The following is a 13,853-nucleotide window of genomic DNA, read 5'->3' on the forward strand; positions in this document are numbered from 1 at the left end:
GACTTTACGCCATGTAATCCATTATAGACATCTTTAACGCAAATTAACGATATAATGTTGCATCGTACATTTTCATATTGATCTAAATTGATGTTTTATCAAATTTCCATTTTTCAACAATGATGGGAGTGAGAACATCGGTGTCCTCACCCCTACCTCTTGTGAGTGATTTGACATATATACGTATGTAACCATTTTTACTCAATGAATACATGGGCTTTAATGTGTGCTCTAAGGGTAATAAATTACCCTTGCTCGCTTTAAAAGCATTTAAAGCCCCAGCTCCCCCATAAAGTGTAGGCACATGGTCTGGCCACACTCAGTGTTGCAGATCAGCAGAGACCAGTCACCATCAACTTTAATGTTCCTCCTATTCCCCTTGAGTGTGGTTTTCTGCTTGAGCCCTATTCAGCTGTAGAAGTCAGTGATCAAAAGTCAACCTCTCCTGACGTAAATAGGTCCATTTTACACACTGTGTGGTTTTTGGCTTTTGTCCTTTCAAAGTTCTTTAGCCCTTATGTCCTCTTGGATTTTTGCATTTTTTGGGGTACTTTTTCATTAATTAATTCTTTTGTGTCCTTTCGTTGAAATCAAATATTAGTGTCTGAATCCTTATAAATTCTGTTTCCTGCGACTTTTACCTCAAACATCGTTTGTTTAGTTAGTGATTTTGTTGTTTTTGCGAGTTCCCCATAATAATGTGCCCTTTTTCCCCGTTACGTGTTTACAGTGCCAGACTTCCCCGACGTCTTTTCATGAGTGTTTTTGAATTGGTGAATCACTTCTTTGTTTGTTCCCATAGCATTCATTGTAAATTCCAATGACCTTGTACTTGGACAAAACACACTGTAGTATTAGTGTTTCTCATTAGCTTGCATCCATGCTAATAGTGCATTGTATTAGAAAGCAAATTATTTACTGCCTTTACTCTAGAAGGAACAAAGAAAAAATGAAAAAGTGAAACGAGACCTTATCTGTCAGTTTGACAACAGAACATGGGGCTTTTTTGCATTCTATTGTACATTTGGAACTACTCAGGCATCATCACATCAAGTCATTTTCGTATATAACACATCTCTTTTAAGTTATTTGCAAAGGTAGAGGGTCTTTAAGAGTACACCTTTAATGTAAAGTGACTTGTCTCCTCATGACGTCATTATCACATGAGGTCAATATTCCACTGAAGAACTCCCTTTGAGATATCTGCAAGATTTGAACCCAATAGGACATCTACTTTAGGAGACTTAGGGCCTTAAAGACTGCACATTTAATGTCACGTGGCTTGTCTCCTGATGACGTCATTTTCACATGAGGTCAATATACCTCTAAAACACTCCCTTTTCAAGATATCTGCAAGATTTGAACACAATTGGATATACACTTCTGGAGATATAGTACCTTAAATGGTGCACCTTTATGTCACGTGACTCGTCTGCTAATGGAATTGTCATCACGTGAGGTCAATTCTGTTTAAAACTTTCCTTCCTAACTACCTCCATGGTTTCAACTCAATCAGACATATACAATACAATATACAATACAAAACATTATGGTTATCGCGTAAAAGGCACAGATTATATATTTTAAACATTTGTCCCTTTTGGAGTTCCATACAATGCGATCTGCTCCCCCCACCATGTGCTCGGCAATTTGCCAAGTCCTGGGTATATGCACTCCGCACAGTGCGCCGTCTATGTTACAGGCAGACATTGGGCGTCCGCTCACAGAGAGTAGCCTAGAGACAGTATGGGAATGGGATTTCCGAGTTGGCAATTTATATATCGAGAGGTTTTTGTCGGCGGCACTTCATGTGTGTGAAAAAGTACACCGGTTATGCACTTCATGCAGCTGACGCCAATGTTTTAGCTGACATCTCATGCACAATTTACCCTTATATTTCTAACGGTTGATTTTTTACCGAATTTTGAAGAATAAAAGAAGGTTTTATTGTAACTTCCATTCTGATGACGTCATCAGCCCCAAACTTCAAACACGTGTTGACTGGGTAAAGATGGTCATCTGCATCAATTTTCAGGCGATTCGGACAAACGTCGCCACAGACATCCATTCAAAATTCATTTTTCAGAATTTTTAACCTCTTGCTAGAGAGCACTCAACGGTTCGGGGACGTCATCAGTAGATGATTTGAAGAATACTATACCCCAACAGACTAATACCGTTGAAAACAACTTGATACCTATTACAATTTTAAGCAATAAGACCACTTTCTCGACCCTAAGGCAGGGTCACGTGATTTGACCCACACGAGATGAATTCAAGACCACATTTATCCTGGCACTTGCTGCAAAGAGAATGTTGCAGGAGGCCACGGTTGATTTAAATAGATTTTCATAAATTTAATGGAATATTTAAAAATTTAAAATTTAATAATAAACCACTTGACGACTTCATCATGACGTAAATGTTTACGTATTATCTTCGCTCTATGGTGAGTGCTTGGTGTAACTTTTACGATCAAACATCGCTAAGTTACCAAAATAGTGCCTCGAAAACGTAAACAAAGTCAATGGGCTGAAATAACTAATTAAAAAAACAATAATAAATAGCTTGATGACATCGTCATGACGTCATGTTTCGGGGTCCATCCGTGCATAAGGGTTCTTCATTGGTATAAGTTTGATGACGATCCACTGTTGCAAAAGCACTAAAGTCGCGGCCACATAAACGTTTACAAAACAAATGGGCTTTTGCACAGAAAAAGAGGAAGAAGTAAAAACGAGAGCTTATCTGTCTGTTTGACAACAGAACAGAGGGCTTTTTCACATTCTTTTGTACATTTGAGCAACCAAGTCATCATCACATTAAGTCATTTTTCGTATATAAACCTCCGTATCAAGTTATATGCAAAGTTTCAACCAGATAGAACGTGCACTTCAGGAGATATAGGGCCTTAAGGAGTGCAAATTTATGTCACGTGACTTGTCTCCTGATGATATCATCATCACATAAGGTCGATATTCTTCTAAAGCACTCCCTTTTGCAAGATTTGAACCCGATCGGACATCTACTTGGGAAGATATAGGGCCTTAAAGAGTGCACCTTTAATGTCACGTGACTTGTCTCCTGATGACGTAATCAGCACAGCTTGTCAACATTAGTCTGTAACGCTTTCCTTTCTAGTTATATGCAAAATTTTCAACGAGATAGGACATATCCTTTAGGCGATAAAAGGCTTTGAAGTTCATGCCAAGTCAAAAACGTGTACAAAACCCATGGGGAAAATATTCAAAAATCAGAATAAAATTAGCTGATGACGTCATTATGACGACACTCATTTTCAATAAATATTGCATCTGGGTCTTTGTTGGCTATCACTTGGGCAACGACCAAACATCTTGAAGTTACCAAAATTGTCGCTTGAATACGTGTACAAAGTCAAAGGGCTATGAACTCGTTTGCAGAAACACTGTCATGTCACGTGATTTGCGCTTAAACTAAAATGTTTCCATGAAAAATTACTTCATATTCGGACTTTTAAGCATATTTCAAATCAAGTAACACAGCATAAAGTACCCAATTTCTCTTTCGTTCTTATAGTAATCTTGAGCCAAAGTAATTAGTAAAACGTGTACAAATCCTAAGGGAAAACTAAAATATTCGAAATCGATATATAATAAGGCGATGACGTCATCATGACGTAATAAATTAGGCTTTTACTTTGCATCATGTTCTTTACTAGCTGTAAGTATGATGACGAATAAAGATCGCCGAGTAACAAAAATTGGGTCTTGAAAACGTGTACAAAGTCAACGGGCTCAAATAAATTAATAATTTGGTGACGTCATCACGACAAGATTATTTCAGTGTCATCTTTGCTTTAAGGTCTGTGTTTGGTGTAACTTTGATGAGGATCAAGAGTTACCAAAACGAAGCCTTGAATACGTGTACAAAGTCAATTGCCTGAAGTAAATATTAAAAATTCAATGAAAATCACTTAGAGACGTCATAATGACGTCATTTTTCTATGTATAATTTTTCAGGCTTTTTTGTTTTGTTTAAGCAGGGTCACCAAATGGACCTGCCAACCCTGTCAGCAATAAAAGTGACCTGCAGCCCGTCGTCGGATCAAGTAAGTGTCAACAATATTAATACCTTTATTCCTCAACAGGTCTTGGCAAGGTTGGCTGTGATACGCTTTTTGGCCAGTGGCCGGTTTATTGCTAGAGGAACAGCTGGCAATGCCGAAAAGCAGTAATAAATTACCGTTATCGATGGGGTCGCCTTGGCAACCTCTTAACATTTGCGTCAGGTGTGGAAGTTTCGCACGGGGGAACCAATACTGCAGCTGTGTGTTTCAATAGTTCTAATTGCTGATATTTCCAATAGTATGATCTCGCAGTTTGGTTATTCTTTTGGGTTCATTTTTGTCGTGTCTTGTTATCAACCTTTGTACAGGTTAGAGGCAGTCTAAGATTTATCACTTGTGTGTATGCATCTTTTTTTACTGTCTTGAACTATGTATCCATAAAGAAATGTCACTACACGTGCATGAAGCTGCACTTGATGAGCACACCATCAAAAAGCTGTTATCTGAATGTCCAAAGCTGGAGAACATACCTGGTCTAGGTAAGCTGAGCTTGAAACATTTTCCAGCATTGTGTTATACTTGCAATTGTATTAAAAGCTGTGTGATATGCAAATAAGCTATATCACAGTATTGGATAACTGTGTCACAAAAGTAGTGGGGGAGGACTATCCAGAACACTTTGACCTTAAGCAGTCTGGCACACTTTGACCTTTGCGACAAAAATGGCAAAAGGTCACATCAATATGCAAAAAAATATGAATATGATCATAAGAAGAGGAATAGGAATGAGGTGTAGGGAAAAATATATGGAACAAGATGACCTAGGGATGAGTAGGAATAGCATAGGGTCAGACAGTGTGGTGCAAAATGACCTTTGTGTATGGGATGAAATATGAATAAGGCATAGCAAGGGGTAAAAATTTCGGTACAATTTGACCTTTCTTATGTAATAGGATGATAAAAAATAGTGGATGAGTCAGAGGCGGTGGGATGTCATGGAAAAATACTGACTGGCCCACCAGGAGATCCTAAGGTAATCAAGGAGTAGGAAACGATAATCCCTGCACAAAGGGCTGTACGCGCCGCCGGCTAATGAGAAGGATAAGCCCTAGACAATGAACTGTACGTAGTGGGTGGGCTGTGTCAGCAGTCTATTGTGTTAATGATTATATTGTGTACATTGGAAGTGAGAGTTGGGTCTGACTTAATCCTGGGATACTAAAGGAGAGAAGGCGCCCACATGCTAACGGTCTTGCGTTCGGCATACTGGCTACTGAGATCTGATCGGTACAGGAAGAAGACTTTGTTGTCCCCAGCTGAATTTATTAATCCTTCGAACTAGAATGTTTGACGTCCTGGTACCCTGTACATGTATACGGTTTTACAAATTCAATCAGAGCGGAGCGTTCCTGTTGTTCTTTATCGTTAAACTTGTTAAGAATTCTTGGGGGCGGCATGACGTCAGTTGGGTATTTTTAACGCATAGCAAGTGGGCAAATTTATTCGTCACGCTGTGGAATATTGTGCAGAAGTTCCCAGCCAGTATCTGACCCCAGAATTATTATTTGATAGTCATACCGGTAAGTAAGAACACAAAACAAATTCGGTGGACTTCACGTACTGGTTTCTGGTAGGCTGCATTGGTACTGTTTATTTCCTGTTGTTTGTCATTGATTTTTTACAATAATTATCTTAGTAATTTTAAGAATTACTGCAAGGGCGATCACCGGAAGTTTGTTAAATTTGAAATCAGAGGCATTACATGTACTCATTCGTTTTGGAACCATTTGTCACTACTGATTGTTATCTTTTTGACATTCTTCTCTTCGTCATTTAACTGAAACAATCCGGCATAGTTTTCAGCATGTCTAGGCAAAATTCTATTACAGGCATTGTTGACTAACATGCCTTTATCAAGTTTTCCATCGAGATCATCCACAATGTCCTTGTGAGTTCCATTATACCTCAAACATAAGTAACTTGACAGGAACTCCTTATAGTTGTCGAAAAAGTCTTGCTTGACTGACCAGAGGGTCTTTCTTGTTGCCTTCTGCTTGGCTTGATCTTCATCCATGCCTTCGTTGACGTACTTGTCATATTTTTCATCCCTCATCTACCTATTTGTAAGACTGGCTTCAGCCAGCCAATATTGGTAGGTGGCTTTGTTTTCCAATTCTGAACTGTCTTCATCATAGGTTTTGTCATCAACCTCCTCAACAGGTTTGGAGTTTTTGTCAACTTCATTCTTGTCTGATTCCTCCTCAACGTGGATATTTTCCATGTGCCTCTGTAGATCAGACTTCCGTCCGAAGCATTTGTCACACTGGTGACAAGCATAGAGCTTGACTGCAAAAATATCATTCACGTTGACCCTAGGGAGGATGACCTTTAAATGACACGAAACAAATGAAATCGTTCAATATATCTAAAATGTGCACGTGTATATTTATTTCACGGCTTCTGATATCCACATTCCATTGTTTATTTTACTCATTTCGCTCTTTTTATTGTTCAAATTGCTCTTTTTATTGCTCTTTTACTCTTTTTTTTGTATAATGTTTTCTTTTCATTGCTCAACCGGCTCTTTGTACTGTTCATATTGCTCTTTTCATTGTTCGAACTGCTTTCTTTATTGTTCAAATTTGGACTCTTTATTGTATAAATTGCTCATTTTTTGTATGAATTGCTCTTTTTATTATTGTAATTGCTCCGTTTATTGTTCAAATTGTTCTATTTATTGCTCTTTTCATTGTATAAATTGCTCGCATTATTGTTCAAATTGCTCTTTTCATTGCTGGGGAAAGTAACCTTGGCTTTTCTAGGGAACAACACCATCAAAATAAAAGGCCAAACCTACACAATCTAAAACTCAATGTGCTTTTTTACAAAGCTCAACAAAGTTTACTCTACACATCGTTCTTATTCATCTTCTTATGATCATATATTTCTTTGCATATTGATGTGACTTTTCGCCATTTTATCGCAAAGGTCAAAGTGTGCTTCATAGTCTCCCCACTACTCACAAATTGCTCTTCAAATATCATTATTATTGTAATAGTAGACTGACAAAAGTTTTAGGTTTAATACTCGGAGTATGGTGTTCGCAGAAGTGCACTTCCCTCATTTTTGTCTTCTTTTCAGGGGTTCCCCTCATGAAACAAAATGATTTGTAGTTTTAGATGTGAAATTTCTAAGATTCTGTTTTCACTGGCCAAAAGCATCTCAATTCTTAAAATTCCGGAAGAGCGTATTTCTTACTTTTAAAAGTCCTTCTGAAACCAGTTCCTCAAATTAAATTTCAAATCTATTGGCATGTATGGAATGGGTGAAAAAACTCAGCTTTGCCTTTACAGTTATTGCAAGATCTGTTTCTACAGATTTTAAGAATGGTCAGCATCATACTGCTGAACAGAAATAAACAGGAATACGTCGAGCTTCTTACAAATTTGTGAAATCTAATGTATTGTTCTATCTTGTTTTTGATCGATGTGTTAAGTGGAGGATCGGCCGATGAATCTGATGAGTGGCCTGTCGATGGACGAGCTAGAGAGAATTTTCTTTCCTGGCCATCCAGAGTTGATCCGGGAGATTGTATCGATCAGCAACCACGACTTGCCAGGCCTGAGAGGGGCTGGAATGCACACCCCAAATGGGTCGTCATCGGCGGGCTCTGCCCACCTCATTGACAGTTTGTCTTTCAGACCTGTCCGGAGTGGGGACTACCTTTGTCTACCAGGAGGACACTGGAGGCCAGCTGACTGCATACCAAGATGGAAGGTACAAGAAGACCCCTTCAAGGACTCGTGTAGTACAAATTGTATTTGATTAAGTTATTGAGACGGACCTCAGCCTTTCTTATGTGGATTTGTGAGAGTAGTTCAAAGGCTGTTTTGCTCCTTTGTGTTGGTTCAAATTTCCATATTCGCGAGCCCTGACGTAATGTCATCACATAACAACATAAATAAAATGCTTTCTTTCCTTGTTAGTTCCCCAATATTCTTGCTTTGCTTTGTTGAGCACATTTTAGTGAGTGACATGTAAATCACAAGAAAGATGTGCAGGAACTTGGCACAAAAGCTGGCACCTGATGATCGTTAATGGCAAACAGGAATGTGGAAATGTGAATGAAGAAGCTAATCAGTTATTCACCCTGTTTCAGGCAAATGGCAAATTAACTGTTTGGTATTTACTGACATGTGTTTTTTATATAAAAAGGGCACCATAATAAGCATTAAGAGGTTAAGTTATGGACAATTTGATTGTCCCCTTTTGACTTTATTGCATGCTAATGAAATGCAGAAACCTACATTTGAGTGGGATTTGGAAAAGTGACCCCCTGAGAGAGTTTATCCCTATTTTTGTTGGGCTTATCAGTGAAACCCTTGTCGGACACACCTTTTTTGTTTAACTTCATAATCTCCTTGGGATTAAATGCTCTGAAAAGTGTGCTTAGAATTGCTCATGCTTTTCCAAACAACAGGGAGGATTGCTTTGGTCATGTCAATCAGGGAAGACACTGGGCAGTTTATAGGTTTTTCTGTTCATACTGTGAACCCAAATTTACTTCTTGAGAACATCTCTTAGAGGGGCTGCTTTCTTGCTTTAATGATTATCGCCCAACAGTGAACCATCAAAGAAAAAGGAAATATAGGAAACAACATAACCAAGAGCAAATCACTAACATTTTTTTGTGAACAAACAAAGCTAAAGCTTTCTGCTGGAGTATCATCACGGTTTTGTTGTTTTGTTTTAATGGCGCTTTCAACCAATCAGGCTACTTGCGCCAAGAACTAGACGTTTATTCATACACTTTATTAATCTGCATCACATTACGGAGTTAGGAAGAAAGTCCCGTTTTTGAGGTAGGAGGAAACCGGAGGACCCGGAAAAACCTGTGAGAGCGAGTATATACTGGAAACCAATTAATGTACTTAAAGCCTAAGACAAGCCGAGAATCAAACCCGGGCGTCATTGGTGCTAAGCGAGGAAAGAACCGCTACGCTAACCCACACCCCCATCACTGTTTTGCTTATGAATACAGAAAATTTGCTATGGGCCTCGAGTTTGACCAAAAGAGGGCGCTATCGTCTTAGCAGCGGAGGCTCCTTTGGTACTAACTGTGCATCGCTGGTGCACGAACGACTAGGAAACGCGAGCTTTGCAGTCGGATCGCTACCAGCAACCGCTACCGACTAACGCGGCTCTTTTCAACTGAGGGGGTGCTTTTGCAGATAGCCCCCCCAAAAAGTACCTTTTAACAAAGCAAAATGAAAATTGAGGTTAAATAAAACACAGACTACTTTCAAGGACTGTTGTGAAAAGACTGCATTGTATACACCTGTGAAATAAAGTCTGATTTACTCCTTAGCAGGCCTCAATCCTTCAATTATTTTTATCATGGGTTTCAAGCCTAGTATGAGAGGTCAGAGTAGTTAATGAGAATTCGGTCAGAGGAAAGGCAGTGAACGGTTTTCCTTGGTAGTTGTAAATGATCGATCCACTTAGAAGCTGCAAGAAAAGAAAAACATACATTCACTACAACTTAGGTTGACAATCGTACATGCGTGTAGTTCAGTGAAGAACAGATTTGTTGATGCATCCGCGGTGTTCTACGGTCTCTATATTACTAATGTAATATCGAGGTCGAAACTGCTGTGTTGGTAAATAATTCTTTTATTTTTTCTTTGTCTTTTCCTTTTGCATTTCACAGGTCGCCATTGTTGTGCCTTACAGAAACCGCACCATTCAGCTATCACTTTTCTTGCGATACATGATTCCGTTTCTGCAAAAACAGCGTCTGGAATTCGCTATCTACATTGTGAACCAGGTAAGGCCCGAGGGTGCTGTTGGTATTGATTAGTGCTGAAAAGAAGTCAAGAAAAGTGACCGCTCTCTACATGAAAACTCTAAATAGCTTGATGGTCTTTCCAAACTGCGCAAGCAAGAGAGTGAAGCTAGGGGATGGCTCGCGACTCCCTTCATTGGAATTTCCAAAGAGAACTGTACAACCGCTCCTTTTATTTGAAAGCATCTGTCGCTCTGTGGAGTAGAATTTGAAGGACACTAAGGACGGCGACCTCTGTGATAGCCAGCAACTTTTCCATTTCACACAGATAAGAGAGAAAAGCTCACAGATTGCCAACTTGTGGTCTTTAAAACATGTTAACATTTAGCCGTAGTACCTACTTGATAATGGATGACAGAGTGCCCACTCCAGTGAAAAGAGCCATTTGGAATGCTTAGTGATAGCGTAACTGTGGCATCCAGATTAATCTAGACGCTAGAGAAGTTTCTTTATGCATTATGAGTTGACTGTTTACTTGCAAATCTGATTTTATCTGATTCAGGCGAACAATAATGCCTTCAACCGTGGAATGCTGCTCAACGTGGGCTACCTGGAAGCCCTGAAATTCACCCAGTGGGACTGTTTCATCTTTCACGATGTTGACCACCACCCACAAAGTGAATTCAACTACTACGGATGTGTGGACCTCCCACGCCATTTCATCAGTGGAGCTGACAACCGGAATTACAAGTAAGCCAGCCTGTGGAAAGCAGAGTCCGTGAAATGTGTCGTTGGAGAGCATTGAAAGGGTCAGAGTAGGGAAATCAAAGGAAAATTACGCATGCATTACCTTACCTTGCGTGCGTGCCTTGTAATTATACAACAATATTGCATCCTTTTTTATAGTTTAACTGAAAAGCAGTCGGGCCAATTTCACCCCAATTTACACCGTCATTTTGTCACAACTCCTTTTACCGAATCAAATCTTGGGTTTTCCTTGAGGTACCTTTTGTTTCACTTTAGTGTAACATTTGTGAAAATCGAAAAACGGCTCCCATTTCATTTTTACTCTTCCAAGATAGTGGAGTATCCTGATAAACCCAGAAATTGTGATATCCGCTTTTAATATTTAACACAACAAAATTAATAGACTCCAGTACTGTTCCACTTCTACTTGTATGTCTGTTTTCTAAAGAAAATTAAGAGTTTAATATTTCTTTCAATGTAGTCTGTTTGTGAGTTCGTTGTGTTGTTCACCAATTGGAGTGCGTTAGAAAAATTAGAAAAAAACTGAATATAAGTTGTTCTTGGCAATTGAAAAGCCGCCGTTTAAATCTGCATTCATTGTGTATGTAAACAATTAACTTTTCATAATGCCGTTAACCCTTCTCTTCTGGCGTTACACCACAGGGTTCCCTATTCAGCATCCTTCGGCGGTGTGAACGGTTTTACCACAGCGCAGTTCAGGCAGATCAACGGGTTTGGTAATGTCTACCAGGGCTGGTGTTGCGAGGACGACGACCTTGAAATAAGAACCCGGATGGCAGGCCTGAAAAAACCCCGCCGCCGGGGCAAAGTTGGGTATTACAAGGCTGTCAGCCTGAACCACAACAAAATTAAGACGCGACTGGGTGAACTTGAAAAAGTCAAGTGAGTGTTTGTGAGTGACATAATCATGAGTTTAGACATAATGATGACTTTATTCATGAATGGACCAGCTTTTTTTATTTCAAAAAAGGCAGGCCAAAGCATGCCAGCTCCGTCACATTCAGTGCATGTGCGGCGCATGGCCGCCCTTACATGGCCGACTATACTTTATACATTTACATGAACGTCTTCTCGCATGGTTCACCTGGGTCATTTAGTTTGTGCATTGAAGGCCTTGGATCCAAACAGATTGGCCACGGGAATCGTTTGGTTACTCTCCCAAGCTGTGATAGGAGAGGAAAGCAAAATACATTTCCCTTTATGTGAATAACTATTCAAAATCATATCAACAGAAGCCTGTGTACTTTTTTCCTGGTGTTCTTTTTTTAGGCTGGATGTCAAGAGTAAGTTAAAGGCACTCTTTGATTTTTGCACAACGAATGTTTCAAGATGTATGTTTTCTTTGGAAGCTCTCGGACAAGCACTGGGCATACAGTGTTTATTAATATATACCTTGGGTAAGGGCAAAACCCGTTATATAAATTAACATCATAATGTATTGCTGTAAAATAAGCCAAGGTTTCAACCACTGTCAATCATTCAATCTCTTTCTCTTTTACAGTCGGCAGTTTTTAAGGAAAGCACAAAGCCGATTCAAGACTGATGGGTTGAACAACCTGATGTATAAGATGCCTCAGTTGGAGTTTCACACGTTATACACAAACATCTCAGTGGACATACAGCCTATGAAGTGAATTGAGATCCATTTGACATGTCTACTGTCAATCATGAATCAGAACGCGTTGACCACCTTGGTCAGTAGACACTGTATATATGCAAAATCAAATGTTGGAAAATATTCTATTTGTATGCAGACCAGAATGGCGCCTGGGTGATATTGATGATGGGTTGAGATTAAATTTTTACATGATAGATGAAAAAGGACAGATCTAGAATCCTTTGAAGGGGGGACAGGGTATATTTTCCCAAGGGCCAAAGAATTGTGAGGTTCACCACTTTGAAATTGGCAGTCGTCGAATCAAAGCCACTTCCATGCAGTTCTTTCCCTGTAAATTGGAAATTGTCTCTTCCTTTCACAGGGAACGTTCCACCAAACTGCGATAGTCCTTAGGCATGAACAGAAGCAGCTAGCTATGGCTGAATCAGTGATGGATATTACCAAAAAACTTGACCACTGAAGGTGCCCTTGAAATTGTCCTCATTGGGTCTATGCAATGAAGTTTTTGTTTGTGCGACAACGGTTTTTGATACTTTTTTGTATTCAATAGTTTGTGATTGTCTCATATTCAATTCTTGTTCTGCTTCATGAAGATATCCTGGGTGCCCTTGTGGTTTTTATGCTAGTGAGAATTTATATGGTCGTAAGAAAAAGTCGATGTTATGCCATGTAAAAAAAAAGGGTGATCATCCTTTTTGCCCATAAATGGAAGGTAAGGGGAGGTGGAGTTTTGTTGTTTTTTGTGTATGTGTGAGTAATGTCCACATGTGTTTAAATGATGGAAATTCTATGCAGGATACAAATACTATACAGTTGAACGCTGATATTAAGAGGTTCTCGGGGCTTTATCTACAATCTTATTATAACAGGAACCTTGTACGTGTATTTATACAATGTATTAAGACTAAAAACCAATGAAAAACAAAGAAATGGGAATGCACGAATTCTCAGACCGAAGGGTAAGGTTGGAATCATTTCCCCCTTGTTTTATTTTTGAATATATAAAAACGAAGTGCGTCGGAGGGGATGATCAGCATTTTTCTACGTGGCCTTATTTGGGGAGAAAATCTTCAAATGTTGCATTGATTTGTGTACAGGCAGTTTCTTGATGTTCTGCTGATTCATGTGTTCCACGTGGATGAGCACATGGAATAAGGGGAGGAGCAACTCCTTCACAGAACTGTTTGAGTGAGCAAAGTCTGGGTTTACCGGTTCAGGAGAAAAAAAACTTGAAAAGGAAGAGTTCCCTCTCTGAGCAGTGGTTTCAAATGAACACTTTTCTTCTTAAGGCTACCCCAGAAGGAACTTAAAACTGTGAAGATTGTCAAGTAAGAAAAAGAAAAAGTCACCACCTTTGGTTTTTTCAAAGGTTTTTACGACTTATTAATAATTGTGTTTGATCATACTGCTCCCATGGAAATAAATCTCACAAAATAAATACCAAGTACACAGAATTGGAAGGGTAGCGAGTAATTAAGAGGTATTTAGTGCACAAGGTACAGAGACTTGAGATGTATATCATGGATACAGCATTCTGTGCACGCACAAACCTAAGGTGGTTGAATTCTGCTTGTAGCTCTAATGTTGTTATTAATTTTCTTTGCAAACTGGAGGTTACCGCTATTCATTGAAGT

At 39.3% G+C, this 13,853-nt stretch overlaps 1 protein-coding gene across 2 annotated transcripts in view; it reads left to right on the top strand.

The window, feature by feature from the left end:
* Positions 1–13,238, top strand: part of LOC147798926 (beta-1,4-galactosyltransferase 6-like) — a 30,773-nt gene extending 17,535 nt beyond the window's left edge. Inside the window, exons 2-8 of one of the 2 annotated variants that reach the window (XM_087138181.1) lie at positions 4,025–4,090; positions 4,492–4,587; positions 7,545–7,825; positions 9,759–9,875; positions 10,396–10,583; positions 11,244–11,483; positions 12,103–13,238. In XM_087138181.1, the coding sequence (XP_086994307.1) occupies positions 4,025–4,090; positions 4,492–4,587; positions 7,545–7,825; positions 9,759–9,875; positions 10,396–10,583; positions 11,244–11,483; positions 12,103–12,235 (1,121 nt within the window). In that variant the 3' untranslated portion in view covers positions 12,236–13,238. The remainder of the gene's footprint in view (positions 1–4,024; positions 4,091–4,491; positions 4,588–7,544; positions 7,826–9,758; positions 9,876–10,395; positions 10,584–11,243; positions 11,484–12,102) is intronic. The other variant, XM_087138182.1, reaches the window with a different exon arrangement.
* Positions 13,239–13,853: the final 615 nt, after the last annotated feature.

The sequence above is a fragment of the Acanthaster planci genome, linkage group LG06, assembly GCF_054643075.1.
Source record: "Acanthaster planci isolate LZ-2023a linkage group LG06, COTS_SCS, whole genome shotgun sequence".
Classification (NCBI taxonomy): domain Eukaryota; kingdom Metazoa; phylum Echinodermata; class Asteroidea; order Valvatida; family Acanthasteridae; genus Acanthaster; species Acanthaster planci.